This window comes from Muscardinus avellanarius (assembly GCF_963383645.1).
Source record: "Muscardinus avellanarius genome assembly, chromosome: 12".
Classification (NCBI taxonomy): domain Eukaryota; kingdom Metazoa; phylum Chordata; class Mammalia; order Rodentia; family Gliridae; genus Muscardinus; species Muscardinus avellanarius.
This window is the reverse complement of record NC_137798.1, coordinates 36,375,768-36,393,236: the sequence shown is the minus strand read 5'-3', so window position 1 is coordinate 36,393,236 and position 17,469 is coordinate 36,375,768. Positions and strand designations below refer to the sequence as shown.

Sequence of the window (17,469 nt, the reverse complement as noted above, 5' to 3'; positions counted from 1 at the left end):
GCTATTATTGTTTGAAAGAATCATCATGACCTGGTGTTCTCACAGAACAGAAATGGTAGATGTTTTCATGGTTAAATTCTATGGTATACAATAGTTTCCATCATGGAAAACAAAACATACAAGCATTCCCACCTTCCAATATATGAGAGCTCAATATTCTTCACTTGGGTATTTCACTTCTAAATGTAAATTATCATCCATTTAAGCTCCATTGAAGACTTTTTTCTTAGACTATCAGCCATTAAACAAACAAAAAACCCCCAGAAAATGTTAACATTTATGTACAGTATATGTGAATAATATATGTGTATGTGAGTGTAGACACACAGAAACTGTCCTGACCAAGAGTGTGTAGGGCGGGCAATAAATTTACAGAAAATGTAACACACACACATACCTAGACAAATAGTTCTTGTAGGACTGAAACTAAGGTGTTTTGTATTATTGTAATCAAATAATAAAATTATGGCTTCAGAATACTAGCAGCCTAATTTACTGTAGTTATTTTTCCAGCTATAAATAACATGCTTTTGGATTATATCTGGACATCTTTGTGTATGGTATTGGGGATTGTACCTAGGCTATTCTACCTCCAAGCTACATCCCCAGCCCTACATTTTATTCTTTATTTCAAAACAGTGTCTCACTCAGTAGCTGAAGGCTGGCCATGACCCTGTGACCTTCCTGCCTCAGCCTCCATGACTGGGATTATAAGTATGCACCACCAAAACTGGCTCTAGTCATCTTTAAAAAGATAAGCATAACTAACACCTAGCATAACACCTGCCACACAATAGGTATTAGAATTTGTTTAGAACTTGGAAAAGAGGAGTCAGAATCAGAACTTGAAAACTGGGTCTCTTCAAGGCAATACAAATTTTCCTAAACTACAAATAATATAAATTACCCGTAGTTCATGCTTCATTCAGTTCTCTAAGGCTTTATATTGCATTACTATAAAGTACAAAACTTTTCATTGCTTAAAACATATAGTTTAACAGCATATTGTAAAACAATGAAGTATCTGATCACTGTATGTATATTACATTTATCAATAGAATTTTGTTCTGATCATTTTTATAGTAACTGAATATTAAAGACAAAGATTTTGAGAACATTTGCCCATTATATTCCTCTTTACTAGTATTTTATTTATTTATTTATTTATTTATTTATTTATTTATTTATTTATTTATTTATTTATTTAGTTTTGGGTACTGGGGTTCCTGGAAGCCCTTCTACCTCTGGGCTACGCTCCCAGACCTATTTTATATTTTTTGTTTGGAAACAGGGTCTCTTAAGCCAGCGCGGCTGGCTCCGAACCAGCGCGATCCTCCTGTCTCCGCCTCCCAAGCGCGGGGATTACAAGCGTGCGCCACCACGCCCGGCTTTACTAGTATTTTAGTATTGAGTTCAGAAATTCTAATAGCTTTCTCCATATAATTAGGAAAAAAAACTTATAAATGCCTTAAACAGAAATCCAAGTGAATTTTCATGCTAGCAATCAAATGAAGGCTTTTTACTTAACCCAAACAAAAACTGTTTCTTCATAATATACAAATTAAATATTACAAAGTATAAAATGATATGCTACTTTCTGATATTTTAAAGAATCATTGCCTTAAACATTAAAACAGTAAACTAAGCAAGTACAAGAACAGTATTGTATTATCAGGCTTGAATATAGTTTACATATAAAAAGTTTAAAAACTTTTAAAACAATGAATATAAAAGGAACCCAAACCATCAACAGAAGATTAAGGTTTTCCTCAATATTGAGAACAAGAGAAAACAACTTAAAATATATGGCAGTTAGACAATTGAAATGCTTAAGAAATACATATACAAACTTAAGCTTTTATCATATGATTTCTTTAAAAAATGCAATGGCAGTAAAAATTGGACAACTAAAAATGAATAGAAAAAGAACAATTATAATAATCCCAACCATCTGATATAGTAACACTGCAGAAAATAAATAAGATTTCTATGACTTGTCTATACAAATTAACCTAAAAACCATACTAATGGGATAGCCTTCAAACTAGAAAACATTTTGCAATGCATATTTATATTTCTCTTTATGAGGCAAATATCCTGTTATTATTTACATCATCTCAGGCTCTGTCTATACATAAGGATAATGAAACACTGATATACTGTTTTAAATTTTAGCTAACAAAAGCACATTGTCCCCCTGCCCCCACCCTACAAAGTATTTGAGTGTTGTATGAGCTTTAATTACTACTCTAAGAGGAAACTACAAACCAGAAAATCGTTTTAATTGGTTTTCTTGGGTTGTATGGATTTAATGGCTTGCTTTTAAGACTTTATAAAACTAGATAGGTTTAAAATTATCCAATTTGCCAACACATTTGGAATAAAAACTGTATAGTGACCTTGAGGTATATATATATATATACATATATATATATATTTTTTTTTCAAATGCCTTTTTGACCCTTTAATTATTTTCGATAATCTAACAATATAATACAAGACAAAGAAATGCCTTGTTCAATATTTTGAGTAAAATAACTTACTAGGTCTGTTATTAAGTGGAATATAAAAAAATAAGAGGTGACAAGGAAAACTACAAAAGGATATTTTTGTTTTCCTTTAAGAGATGTATTACCATAAATCAATCTTACTTTAAGATATTACTTTAAAGATGTTTCTTGGGGAGGAGGAAAAAAATGACTATAGCTGATACCTGCTTTATCAAGCACATGGTTAGAACATTTTACCTTTCATAATGATTTAACCATTATAATGATTTATTTTACTAGAAAACAGGGGCTTTGTCTCATTTATATTTGATAATGAGTTACAGACATTAGATTTTTTAATGTTTTTCTTTTGTAGAAATAAAAATATAGGGACATTACTATAGGACTATGTGTCTTCAAAATATCATTACATGATTTCTTATTTTAGAGCACATGAATACAAGACTATCTTTAGATTATTATTACAGTTGTTGTTACTTCTAATAGAAATACAGTTTAAAAATTGGGATACATGAGTTTATAGAACATATAGAAACACAGTATTTTACATTGGGTGTTTCATTCTATTTGCATATTTTTACTTTATACATTGTGTATATAAAAACAGGCATCTCTTAAGAGCAAAGAAGATAACTGTATAATGCTATGATGCCAGCTTACCTATCATACAACCATCTTGATAATAGAAGTCAAATAGCCAAAGCAACCACATGATAATCCAGAGATCACTCATATACCCAAAATGATTTATAGATCAGACATACTGAATACTACACATAGGAAAACATAAGAAAAATAAGGGAAAACAAAAGTAATAATAATAATAATAATAATAATAATAATAATAATAATAATAAACAACCATGGTCAAAAACAAGGCTTTAAAGAAGACATACTTTCTCTTAGGTATTTTCAATTACATTGTACCCACCTCAGAAGTGTTTTTAAGCCTATGGAATGTCCAGAGATCCCATAATATTTATGCAATTCTGCCTCTTATATAATACTGCCTATTATGCATAATCTAAATGCAGGGTGGGTTATTTCAATATAAATTTGTAATTTAAAAAAATGTTAGCAAAAGTCCATCCTGTAAAGGCATACATACATATAATGCATACCCAAAAACTAAATAATCAATTGACTTTTCTTTTTTTTTTGGTACTGGGGATTAAACCCAGGGGTATTTTACCTCTGAAATATACCCTCAGAATTTTTTTTTTAAATTTGAAATAGGGTCTTACTAAACTGCTGAGGGAGGCTGGCCTCAAACCTATGATCCTGTCTCAATCTCCCATGTACTGGGATTACAGGCGTATTTCCACTATGTCTGATTCAACTAACTTTTCTATTAAATGCCTTAAAATAAAAATTTGAAAATTGCATAAATTAGAAAAATCTTGGCATCCTATAAGTAATCCTAATTTATAAAATTAGTGAACATGTTCTTTTTCATATATACATATCATATTACTACATCTAAATAAAGTCTGTACAACCATTCTAAAAGTATTCATATTGAAATTAATGAAGTAGGTATATTAAGAAATAGAAAAAGATCACCAATTTTGGGTAGACTGTCCTAAGCAAAAAAAGTTTTTTTGCTTAAATGGACAAAACATTCCTTTATGTTCATCATAAATTTTATTAAACAAAGAGGTGCAAAAGTGATGATTATTAATTTCTGAATTGAAGTTATCAATAGCAGCTTTTGAAGAAGCATCTCTTTGTTCAAAGACACATTTTACTGTCCAATGTAGTGAGAAGTTTCTTCCTTTTCTAGTCTTAGAGTGTTTCTTATGGTGAAGTCCATATTTTCTTGAAACTCTTTATATGTATTGGTGATTGGGAGAGCTAAACAGTTACTACACTTGTTTCCAACAGGAAAATCCATATGTAGACATTCAATTGAAGGAGTAGGTTTAAATCCAGCAGGTGGAATGGATCTACAGCCAGTTGCAAAATTAAGAATGTCTTCCAATGTTGTTGCAGATTTACCATCTGAAAAGTTTTCCAAGGAATAAGAAAAAGAAAGAAAAAGAAATCCTTGTTACATATTGCTCTCATCATAGATTCTTCCCCAATTAAAGTGGGAATACTGAAAGGCATACAGACTTCTACAATCATCTTTGGCAAATGAAACCACTAAGTTTAGTAATAGGCAAACAGTACATTCAATAATTAAGTATCAAAGTAAGGACTCATAAAATCATTTAGTCCAACTACTCACTATATATATTTGACCATTTCTAGATCATCACTACTTAACATATTAAACAAATGCACAGAAAAAACTAAGTGGTAAAAACAAACAAAATACAATGACTTGACTAAGTTTCAACTGAAAATTAAATTTTCTCCACATTATTAAATAAGTTTTATTTTGCTAATGCTCAATGATAAATGCAGGCATAACTCTAACCAATGGTTAAATAATGCAGTTTAATTTCAAAATGAAATAATGACTAGTTATGGTAATCATCCATATTTTTAAAGTTTTCTTAAAAAATGCTTTCACCTCATATTATTTAGAGAAAAACAAATGCTAAAGTCAAAATTTATAACCATTTCTTATCAGTTTTAACTCAATCATATAGATTTGTTTTGAAATAAATTCTTTGGTAAATATGAAGTTAGCAGATGAAATTTATTAATATCAAGAGGCAAAACTAAGAAATAAGCTGAAACAAGCATTCTGAGATAGTAAAATAAAAATATCTACTTACCCTCAACAGTCTGTAAGTAACTATTCCAAAACCCCAAAGCTTGTACATCTGGTAATGTGTGTACTGTAAAAATATCTCTAATGATTTTTGCAGAAAGATTTTCAGGTTTATGACAAAGGATGTTATAAAATGCTTCTGGGTATGTCTGAATTTTCTCCAAAACACCGAGAGTTTTCAGACCCTGCTTAAAACTTAAGAAAAATAACAAGTCAACATTTATTCATGTGTCTTTGGTATTACATGATTAGAAAAAAAAGTAACACTTGTAGCTAATTTGACATCTTATAAAACAGCTAAGTTACCCTGCCCCTCAAACCACTACATATATGGGGGGGGGGTGTCATTTTGTCTATCAGACTGGCTTTCTGGATTCCTCATCCTTCTCAGATAATCTGCTATATTGTAATACGTATTTCCCCTAAAGACTCTTTCTCAAAAAGACCTAAACATGCTACTATGATTTGAATGTTTTTGAAACTCAATCCCCAAAGCAAATATACTTGAAGGTGTGGCCTTTCAATCCAAAAGAAATTCAAAAGAAACTGGATGTAGGTAATCCTAGTACTTGGGAGGCTGAAACAGAAAGATTGTAGGTTTGTGGCCATGGCTACTTAGTGAGGCCATCTGCAACTGAGTGATATCCTGTTTCAAAATAAAAAAATAGTGCTGGGGTGTGCTCGGGGGTAGAATGCTCCTGGGTTTAATCCTCAGTACCAGAAAAAAACAAAAATGAAGAAACCAAATCCTCTTACTCAAATCTGAACCATAAGTAATAGTAAATAGTCCAATATTCATAAAACCGGTGTCGCACAGTATGTGAGTCCTTCATTCTTCCCACTTCCCAATTACCAAGTCCTATGAATTTTCTTTCCTGAACTCTCCTATCTGTCCACTTTTCCATATTTCCCAGTTACAACTATATTATAAATAACTTATAATGGAACTGTATGTCAGGTGTGTACATCTCCAAGTCCATTTTCCATGCTGTACCCACAGTGATGAGCTAGAAATAATACCTGAATACCTAATAAAACTCATCCTGAAGTAACTGGCCCGATATGCTATTCCCTCAGCCTTGTGAATGTGACTTTTCTATTTGAAAAAAGTCTTTGCAAATACAATTAATAGTAAGAATCTTGAGATAAGCCTAACACTGTGAATAGCCCTCCACAGTACACCCCTTACATTTCTAGTTTTTTTTTTTTTTCTCCCAGTACTGGGGATGGAACCCAGGGGCATTCTACCTCTGAGCTACACCCCCAGCCCTATTTTTATTCTTTTTACTTTGAAACAGGGCCTTACCAAGTTGCAGAGGGCCTCACTAAGTAGCTGAGGCTGGCCTCAAACACAGATCCTCCTGTCTTAGCCTCCCAAGTGCTGGAATTACTGAAGTACGCCACCAAGCCCAGCTCTTTCTAGCTTTTAACTTTTATTTTCTGCTCACTTTCATTTGTTTTATAAAGTTGGGGATTGAAGCCATGGGCATTCTACTTCTGAGCTACACCTACAGCCCTATTTTATTTTTTTAAATTTGGGAGCAGATTCTCAATAAATTGCTAAGAGCCTCAATAAACTGCTGAGGCTGGCTGTGAACCTGTGATCCTCCTGTCTCAGCCTCTCAAGTACTGGGATTACAGGAGTGCACCACCATGCCGCTTCTACTTACCTTTGAAGTAAATTTCTGCCAAGTTTAAGTTTTCCTTTAAAATATTTGCTTTTAATTTTTAAAATATTTCAACTTACATAAAAAAATCCAGGCCAGGCATGGTGGCACACGCTTGTAATCCCCGCGCTTGGGAGGCGGAGACAGGAGGATTGCGCAGGTTCAAAGCCAGCTTTGCTGGCTTATGAGACCCTGTTTCCAAATAAAAAAAAAAAAAAAAAAAAAAAAGTATAAAAAATAGGTCTGGAAGTGTAACCCGAGGCAGAAGGTTCCAGGAACCCCAGTACCACCCCCCCAAAAAAAATTCAGGAATTAAATCTACAAATAATTTCACAACTTTATTAACTTTTGTTATGTTCATTCCAAATTTATAAAGAAAAATATATTCCAATTACCTGGCTAAATCTTACCTGCTCATCACTTTACCTTTTCTCCCTCTCCAAAAATACTATTAGAAATTATTATTTAACAACTATTCTGAAATCTTTTTTTTTTTTTAAGGTGGTACTGGGGGTGGAACCCAGGGGCTTTTCTACCTCTGGGCTATAGTCCCAGACCTATTTTATATTTTATTTGGAAACAGGGTCTTACTAAGTTGCTGAGAGCCTCACTAAGTAAGTAGCTGAGGCTGGCTTTGAACCTGTGTGATCTTCTTGTCTCAGCCTCCCAAGCGCGGGGATTACAAGCATGTGCCATCATGCCCAGCTTATTCCGAAATCTTTACTACAGTCTGCATTTCATTTTAGTATCACTGTTTAAATATTCCTAATAGCTAGCTTTTGCTTTTGCTTGTTTTAAAACTTTCCACAAAGGTATAATACTTTATACTCATTTTTCTGTATAGGGTTTTTTTTTCAGAGTAATTTTCACTTATTGTAATTTTTACTCTATTAGGGAACTATTTCTACCATTTTAATTTTAGTATTTTGTACTACCTTTAAAAATAGTATTTTACTCCTTGACAATTACTGTACTTAAACGATGTTCTAAAATTCCATTCACCTAGTTATAATAGAAATAATTCTTTTTTTAAAGTTACCCTAAAGACTATTTATTTATTTATTTATGCATGTGCTACTGGGGATGGAACCCAGGGGCATTGTACCTCCGAGTACACTCCTGTTCTATTTTTTAGTCTTTTCTATTTTTGAAACAGGGTCTCACTGAATGGCCAAGGGCCTTGCTAAGTAGCTGAGGCCATCAGCGAATTGCGATCCTCTGGTCTCTGCACCCCAAATGTTGGGATTACAAACATGAGCCACTATGCCTGGACTAAAGATTTTAATATTTATTTTGAAATCTAAAGTCAATCCAGCGGGGTGTAGTGGTGCACACCTAGTAATCGCAGTACTTGGGAGGCATGGACAGGAATATCACAGGTTGGAGGATAGACTCAGCAATGTAGTAAGACTCGCAGCAACTTAGGAAAACCAGGTTTCAAAAACAACCCAAAAAACATGTTTAAGAGTATGTAACTTGGAGGTAGAATGTCCCTGGGTTCAATCCCCAGTATTATAAAAATAAAACAAAAAAACCCCCAAAACATCACATCAAAAGAACTCAAAAGAAATAACATAAAAAGGTTTATACTACTCAAAGTAAGGTAAAAGGAGCTTCAATAAAGATAAATAATTAAAATGTTTTAAACACATGAAGTATATTTATTTATTTATTTATTTATTTATTATTTATTTATTTTTTTTACCATGTACCAATGACCGGGCTATGGCAGACACTGAGAAACAGCAGCTCCCATGCAAAAATCATAGGATTGCTCTGGCCCACTGTATCCACTGCAGAGCTGTACCTGCACAACAGCCTCCAGCAACCACAGGGCCAACATGAAGTATATTTAAATCTATGGGTTAATGGTAAAGAACTTTAAAAAAAATGAACCGATCACTTTTGAGATGACACTGTATGTGATGTATATTTGAAAATACTAGCCAGGCGTGGTGGCGCATGCTTGTAATCCCCGAGCTTGGGAGGCGGAGACAGGAGGATCGTGCTGGTTTGAAGCCAGCCTTGCTGGTTTAAGAGACCCTGTTTCCAAATAACAAATTTATATTAGGTCTGGGAGTGTAGCCCGGAGGTAGAAGGGTTTCCAGGAATCCCAGTACCACAAAAAAAAAAAAAAAAAAAAGAAAGAAAGAAAGAGAAAGAAAATACTATAATCAATAAAAAGGATAAAGTATTGATGAAGAAGATTGGCCACAAATTCATAATTGTTAGATTTGGGTGATTGCATTGGCTAGTTTTCATATATATATTTCAATTTTTCCATTATTAAAAAAAGAGTTTAAGCTGGGTGTGGTGGTGCACGCTTGTAATCCCAGCATTCAGGACGTTGAGACCAGAGGATCACGGTTCGCAGACAGCCTCAGCTACTTAGTGAGACCCTGTTTAAAAATAAAGAACAAAACATAGGGCAGGGGGTGTAGCTTGGAGGTCAAATGCCCCAGGTTCCATCCCCAAACCCACAAAAAAAAAAAAAAAAAAAAAAAAAAAGTTTAAAGGGCATATATAAGTTGTCAAACATCTTTTAAGGATATTGGAAAAAAGTTTGAATATCAGTGTTCTTAACTAAAAAAAAAAAAAAGCAAAAAAATAAGATTATCAGATTTACCTTGCTAATGAGAGAATAAAGCTTAGAACCTATATTACTCAGCATACTCAATAAACAGTCCTTAAATGAATAACTGAGTAGATCTAATGGTTAGCTTATGTGGTAAGAGTTTTTAAAATAACTTTTTATTTAGAAAAATAATTATGTCAATGTAGTGATTATTTCTCTTAAGCATCATATTTTTACAATTCTGTATAGAAATATCAGAACAATGAGGCCAATTTTAATTTTTATATAACAAACAGCTTACCTTTCAAAGGGTGCTTGGACTCTCTTAATTACATGATAGACAAGTATGTCTTTTACTAACATATATTTATCACTTAATGTTGTTATAGATCTTAAACAACCAATAGATTCTAGGTAGTTATAGCATTCATTTATTACTGAGTTTAAGTCAGTCATATCTGTTGAAGTATTTATCTGTAACAAAGGAGAAGATATACCTACTTTATCCATTTACCTGAAAATGATATATTTCAAATGGCACAATAATTTATATTCTATTTCTGAGTAGAAGAAAATAGAAGAATACTAAGGGTGGAGTAGAAATACTAAGAAATATTTTTCTAGAGTAAATGTTTGACAATTTGGTTCAACAAATATTGTATATTTCTGTCTTCAAGAAACCTAAAGTATATAGCACTAGAGGGGTAACATAGAGGGGTAACAAAGGAGGAGATTCCATGAAAGAGAAACAAGTATCAGCTGAAATTGAAAAGATGGATAGAATTTTATCAAGAGTATTTCAGAGAGCAGCATAAACAAAGAAATACCTAATACTTAACTATTTATGTGCCAGACAATTTCATATAGGTCAGCTTTTTTAAAAATATACTTTTATTGGAGCATTGTAACTATACATCATAGGTTCAGAATGATTAAAAAAAATATATAAAAAGCAGGTAGTGTGTTTCCTTCTGGAACACACCCTACTCCCTCCCCTTCCTACATATATTGTTGAGGTTGGTGTTGATGAAATCATTTATGTTCACAGCATAATTGGAACTATTTCTTTCACCAAGCTTCTTTCTTCCCCTCTCCAACTCCCTCCTCAAATCCCTTTCTACTGGTCTCTCTCCTCATTTACCAGTCTCTTTTGTTGCTTTTCTTTTTTTGTGTGGTACTAGGGTTCCTGGAAGCCCTTCTACCTCTGGGATACACTCCCACAAGCTACACTCCCAGACCTATTTTTTAACTTTTTTTTTATGTGGAAACAGAGTCTCTAAAGCCAGAGTGGCTGGCTCCGAACCAGCGCGATCCTCCTGTCTCTGCCTCCCAAGCGCAGAGATTACAGGCGTGCGCCACCACGCCCCGCTCTTTTGTTTCTTAATTTCTATCTTCAACATGAGAAAAAACATAAGACCCTTCACCTTTTGAGACTAGCTAATCTCACTCAACATCATATTCTCTACTATCCTTTTTCCTACAAATGATATATTTTTGTTCCTTATGGCTGGGTAAAATTCCATTGTGTATATATAGCACTATTCTTTATCCATTCATCTACTAAGAGATACTGGTTCCATAATTTGGCTTCTCTGAATTGTGTTGCTATAAAGATAGATACGCATATATTAATATAATATTCGCCTTTCAATTCCTTTGGAAAGATATCCAGGACTACTATAGATCTTATAAATACAGAAGGAGAAGCTGGGTGTGGTAGTACATGCTTGTAATTCCAGTACTTGGGAAGCTAAAACAGGAGGATCACAGGTTTGAGGACAGCCTCAGCAAGCAGGGAGACTCTTATCAATCTACTGAAATATTGTTTCAAAATAAAAATAAAATAGAGCTGGAGATGTAGTTCAGAGATAGAATTTCCTTGCGTTTAATGGTTTTTACCACCAAAAATAAGTAAATAAAATAAAGATACAGAAGGAAGAAGATAATCCATTCATAGGAAATATACTATTTTTTCTTTCAAAAACATTATTTTCCAGAGCCTTAAATGACTTTCTCATTTATTTTATATCTCTGCTGAAGTTCTGTAAGTTTTTCCTTATCCTGTTCAAAATATTACCTTTATACTTGGTCAGAGAATATAGTAGGGTATATGTTACCTCATTCCCTTAAATCTCACTTTGAGTTTTAGCTGGGTACATAGCCAATCCACAGCTATCTGACTAAAACTTGTCTAATAAGATACGAGTCAAAATGATGTAACAAATCTCTCAGTTCTCACTACTTTCTCCCTTCAGAGCAAGCATCAATTAAAAGGAAGTCTAAGTGACTATACAATGTAAAGGAGGAACCTAATACCTTAAATGATTTTATATGTCACAAAAGTACCTTTAGAACAGTAAGTAGACTTTTCTGTGAAGAGCAAGATAGTATTTTATACTTTGTGAACCATTTGGTGTCTGTCACAACTACTCAACTCTGACACTGTAGCATGAAAGCAGACAGATAATAAACATGTTTGGTTGTGTTCCAATAAATCTATTTATAAGAAGAGGCAGCTGGCCAGACATGGCCTAGAAGTCATTATCTAGACAACAGATTTTAGAGGGCAATAAGCATCTGCTATTTTTGAGCCACTATCTTTTTGGTTCTACTCATTAAAGATGCTCAGCCTAAACGGTAACTAACATACACACATGCACATGCATTTATGTACGTACGTACGTACACACACACACACACACACACACACACACACACACACACACACACTACCCATTATGTAACTCCTTAAAAAATTTTTTATTGGTGCACCGTAGTCATTCATTTAATGAGGTACAAGATGGTAGAGGCATACATGCACACATCACTCATTTAGCTCTTCCCCAATTCCCACTCCATTCTGTCTCCCTTCCCTCCTTCCCATGTTTGGCTTAGTGATTGACTTTGATATGTTGACATTACATTTACTTCATGACATTCTATTTCTTTTGTATTCCTTCTAAAAATGTAAATCCTGAGAAGGTAGGAATCTACTTCATTATTCTGCCTTCAGTAATGACACAGTAAAGGGTAAACAGTACATGCTGACTAAATGAATAAACAATGAAGAAGTATGGAAAGTCATGAAGAGTTTGGAGTTCTTAAATGCCTTAATGAGGAATCTGATAAACAAGAAGTCATTGAGGGTTCCTGAGGAAAAAAGCATTAAGGCTAAAATTGTACTTTGGGAAGAATCACTCTATATAATATAATATCCTATTGGCCTAAGTCTAAACAATGAAACAAAATTTCAGTTTGGTATGGTAGGCACACTACCAGAAATAAGAAGGAAAGGTTGAAGACATGCCATTACTATAGACACAGACTTGACATATACCTGGAAAACAGTAGTATGGAAGAATGAAAATAACTCTTTCTCTAGGATGGCTTGGTAACAAGAAATCTCTTGGAAATAGAAGTCAAACTAAGAAATTTGGAGGAGAGGGGTTAGTTTTGTTTTAATTCATTAAGTATCAAGTTTTCAATTCTGTGAATTTTTCAATAAAATTGACACTGTGCATTAAAATAGGTTGAAAATAATCTAGAGATCATATATAATATTGACATAGTTATATTATTTTATAGTTATATACTATAATCATATTTAAGTTTTTATAGGTGTTTCACATTTGAGACACTGGGACAAAATGGATTAAAAATGTTGGGCTAAATGTTCTAATAAGACCCAAATCGTATCTGCATATAAAATTATGGGGAAGCTGGGTATGGTGGTATACACTTGTAATCCCAGTATTTAGGGAGCTGAGACAGGAGAATCCCATGTTCATGGCCAGCCTCAGCAACTTAGTGAGGCCCTGTTTCAAAATAAGAAATAAAAAAGGGCTAGGGGTGAAGTTAAGAGGAAAAATGCCCCTGGTTTCAGTACCCAGTACTACAATATGTAAATAAATAATAAATGAAATTACGTGGGCTCAAAATATATGTCTGTCAATCATTCAGATACATAAGTTTCAAGAGGAAGAGGAAGAAGCATTAAGACAGCAGCAATCAGAAGTAGAAAGTATACAATATTAAAACAATATTAATACAACATTAATACAATATTAAAAGGATTCTAAGTGGTGACTGCAAATGTCAGAGAAGACGAAGAATGAGAAAAGACAGGACTCTGGAAGTGGGGATTTAGTGGGAATATCAAGACTGATCAAAAAAAGAAATGAGTAGAAAATGGAGACAATAAAATTAAAAAAATTTTTTGTGCGTGCGTGTGTCGTAACTAAGGATTGAACCCAAAGGCATTCTACCTCTGAACTACACCTCCAGCACTATTTTAATTTTTATTTTGAAACAGGGGCTCACTAAGTTGCTTAAGGCTGGCCTCAAAGCTCGATCCACTTATCTCAGCCTCCCAAGTACTGAGGTATGTGTTACCATGCCTCGCTTTTTTTTTTTAAATTTTGTAAAGAGGATAAAACGAAAAATGAAGTAGAGTCAATTTAAAATATGATTTTAGTCTTGAGCCAAATAAGTAGAATTGTTATAACACTATATAGCAACTCTTACTTCCACAGTTCTTATTTTGTATATCAGAAATGGAAACAACAAGATTAACATGCCCAGGGCACAGAGCTTATCGTAGTGATATGAGCTGGAATTCAAACTAAAATCTCACTTGTAAGCAAATGCTTGTAATCATTAAATTATATTGCCTATTAATTGAGACAATGGCTAGAGTTAGCTTAAGAATGTGGGAAGTTAGGAAGAAAAAGCTAAATGGCTTGTACTGTTTCAGTTTTCAAATCAGTAACATGTCCGCAATAATGTCCTTAGGGTATTAGGACAAGTGAGTTTATTTATGTATTAAGTGCAGTACAGGGCCCGCTGTAAATTCTCAGTAAGTGAACCTACTTTTAGGTGATATTAGATCACAACCAGAAATGAAACTTAGTTTTTTTCTCCATCTATCACTCATACTTTCCCACAGAAAGAAAGATAACTATTGCTGAAGCAAGTCCTTTTTCTCCTCAGATCCATCTGCCTTCAGGAAACTGTACTTTTTTTCTGTTCTTTAGCATGAAGTTAAGAATCTACCTCATATTGTTTCTGGCAAGATGGACAAACAAATCTAGTCCTGGCTATTTTGATCACAAATCTAAGTTAACATTATCAAAATGGTGTTATAAACATCAGACCTGGCACTTTCTCTAACTATATGACTTACACTTCTATCTCTCGTTTTGAACTCTGCTGGTAAAAATAAGTATTATATGTTGACAATGAGTAACTACTTCACAGAAGGTATTATTCTATTACAAACCAATAATTTATATTAAAAAACTTCTAGAATAAAGTCTACATTTGAATAAACATTATTTCTTACCCTGATTATAGTTTGTGCCACATCAAAGTTGGAAACATCATCTAAAATTGGTTGGGTATTTTCTGGTCCATAAGCAAGGCAGTTAAATAAGGTTTTAGAAAAAAAACCAGGTGAAGGACCACCATGAACCAAACAAATGGCAAGCATTTTTCCAGCTTCATAGTAAAGATTCTCTTTCAGAGCTATAAATACAGATGAAAATGCAGTGAATATACTTCTTTTACTATTATAGCTATTATTTTACATGAACATAATTAAAAATCCAAAATCTAAATGTTAGACAAATGTAAAGTAGAAATTATTAGAAGCTACTATCCTGTATATAGACCTTACCTAAAATATATTTTCCTAAATCTAAAGTAGTTGCCTAAAAATCTGCAAATAGAGAAAATCTTTGAAACGCCTCCAGTGTATGGTAACTTAGGCATACTCTTTTTAAAATAAAAAATAAAAAGGGCTGAGGATGTATCTTAGAGGTAGAACACCCCTTGGTTTAGTCCCAGAACCACCCCCTACACACAAACAAAAACCACTTACAATCCCACCATAATAATCATTTTATAGCCTTTGGTGTCTTTCTGTCTGCCTGTATATAAACACACATATGTACATATGTACATACAGGTTTGATTTCTGCTTTATTCCTTTTATTATACATTTTTTCTTTTATTATTCAAAATTACTCTAACCTGCAGTTAACAAATGCATTAAATTTAAGAGATGTACTACAAGGCAAACCATTTTCTTGTTATGAATATCCTGGTTGAGGGAGATTTTCAATTATATGAAACATGTTATAATCAAGATCTATTTACACATTCTTGTTTACATATTTGACTTGTTTAGGATAGAGTCTCTATATGGTGTAAGTGGGTCAAAAGATTTCATTATTTCCTGTGTTCTTGATATATGTCTCATTAAGCTGTATTCCAAAAAGACACAGATTTACTCCCAACACTATATGCTTATCTTGCCATATCCTTATAGCTTTTTAATAATTGTCATTCAAAGTGTTTTGGCAATTCATCAAAAAGATATCATGTAAACTTTATTATTATTTTGTTCAAAACAGTTCACCAACAAGTAATATACTTGAACTTATAATAAAATCTTGTTAACAAATAAACTTATTAGTAGTCATATTTTACAGATGAAGAAACTCATATCCAGAAAGACTATTCTTTTCTTTTTCTTTTTTCTTCTTCTTTTTTTTTTGGTGGTACTGGGGTTCCTGGAAACCCTTCTACCTCTGGGCTACACTCCCAGACCTATTTTTTATATTTTTCTTAATTTAGAAACAGGGTCTCCTAAGCCAGCTATTTCATTTTTATATACATGCTATATTCAATATGTACAATAATAAATAAAATAATTACCTTGAGAATTGAGAGACAAGTTCTTTGACAAGGACCCTTCAAATAATGATGAGTTCTCAAGATGGTGCATCAAAAGTCTCAGAAATTCTTGCTTTGATCCGGGATGCTCTTTTCCAAACTTATCATTTTCATTAACATATGTTATTTCAATCGTGTATGAAGGATTAAAGTTTGGATTCCTGAATTCATCTAAGGCACTATTCCATATATTGGCTTTGTTGATAAATAATCTTTTAGTTTTTTTTTTAATTTGGAATCCTAACTCTATCAGAATAGTTGAAATATCTCTTCTAAACTTGCTGCCTTGCCTATAAAACATGAATTTAAACAAATAAGTACTCTATAGTACTTTAATGTAAAACAGTAGTTACATAGACAATGGAAGAAAACATTTTAAATGGAAATTCATTCTCAATTCTTATTCAAAAGCATAGCAGTGGCTGCTACTGGAACAAAAAACAGTTATTTGACAACCTTAGATTCCTTACTCCAATCTTCTACCAAATTAGAATCATTTACAAGAATATTGATAAATGATTATCTTAAATTTAACTAATCAAGCAGATTCAGGTTTAAGAGCTCCAAGTCTTATTTCTTGGCCAATGGCTAGAACAACTTATTTCTTAAAAACTGTAATCTCTGAACCAGACGTGGTGGTGCATGCTTGTAATCCCAGCATTTGGGAGGCTGAGACCGGAGGATCACAGTTTGCGAACACCCTCAGCTACTTAGTGAGGCCCTCTGCAACTCAGTGAGACCCGGTTTCAAAATAAAGAATAAAAAATAGGGCAGGAGCTGTAGCTTGGAGGTCAAATGCCCCTGGGTTCTATCCCCAGACCCGCAAAAAAAAAAAAGTAATCTCTGTATGTATATAACAAAACTATGACTTCAAGCAATTACACAATGCATTTTTAATCATAAAGTTATAGTTAACAGTAGAGCTAATAGAGTTCACAATCCTTTAAATGATACAGAGCAGTAATTCTCAAAGCCCTGATCACCAGCAGCTGCATCAGCTGGGAACTTGTTAAAAATGAAAACTACTGAGCCCCATAGCATACCTACACAATTAGAACCTCTGTGCTTTAACAATCCAGGTGGAATGATACCTCAATCACTCTCTACCTTGGTTTCTCTGATTGCACTTTGAACTAATGTACTCAATGCCCATGGATCACCTTTCTATATCAAGTATAAATTTTCCTATCTCAAGACATTACAATGTCCCACTGTGGTCCAGGCACTGGTTTTTCTTTTTCCAAAGAATCCAATGTTCAT

The 17,469-nt window shown here is 33.3% G+C and overlaps 1 protein-coding gene across 1 annotated transcript in view; it reads right to left on the bottom strand.

The window, feature by feature from the left end:
• Positions 1–4,254: 4,254 nt before the first annotated feature.
• Positions 4,255–17,469, bottom strand: part of G2E3 (G2/M-phase specific E3 ubiquitin protein ligase) — a gene marked incomplete at its 3' end in the record, with an annotated part of 35,414 nt that continues 22,199 nt past the window's right edge. Inside the window, exons 10-14 of the mRNA XM_080708172.1 lie at positions 16,192–16,499; positions 14,816–14,997; positions 9,776–9,948; positions 5,237–5,427; positions 4,255–4,511 (exon numbers count right to left, since the gene is read on the bottom strand). Coding sequence (XP_080564298.1) covers positions 4,255–4,511; positions 5,237–5,427; positions 9,776–9,948; positions 14,816–14,997; positions 16,192–16,499 — 1,111 coding nt within the window. The remainder of the gene's footprint in view (positions 4,512–5,236; positions 5,428–9,775; positions 9,949–14,815; positions 14,998–16,191; positions 16,500–17,469) is intronic.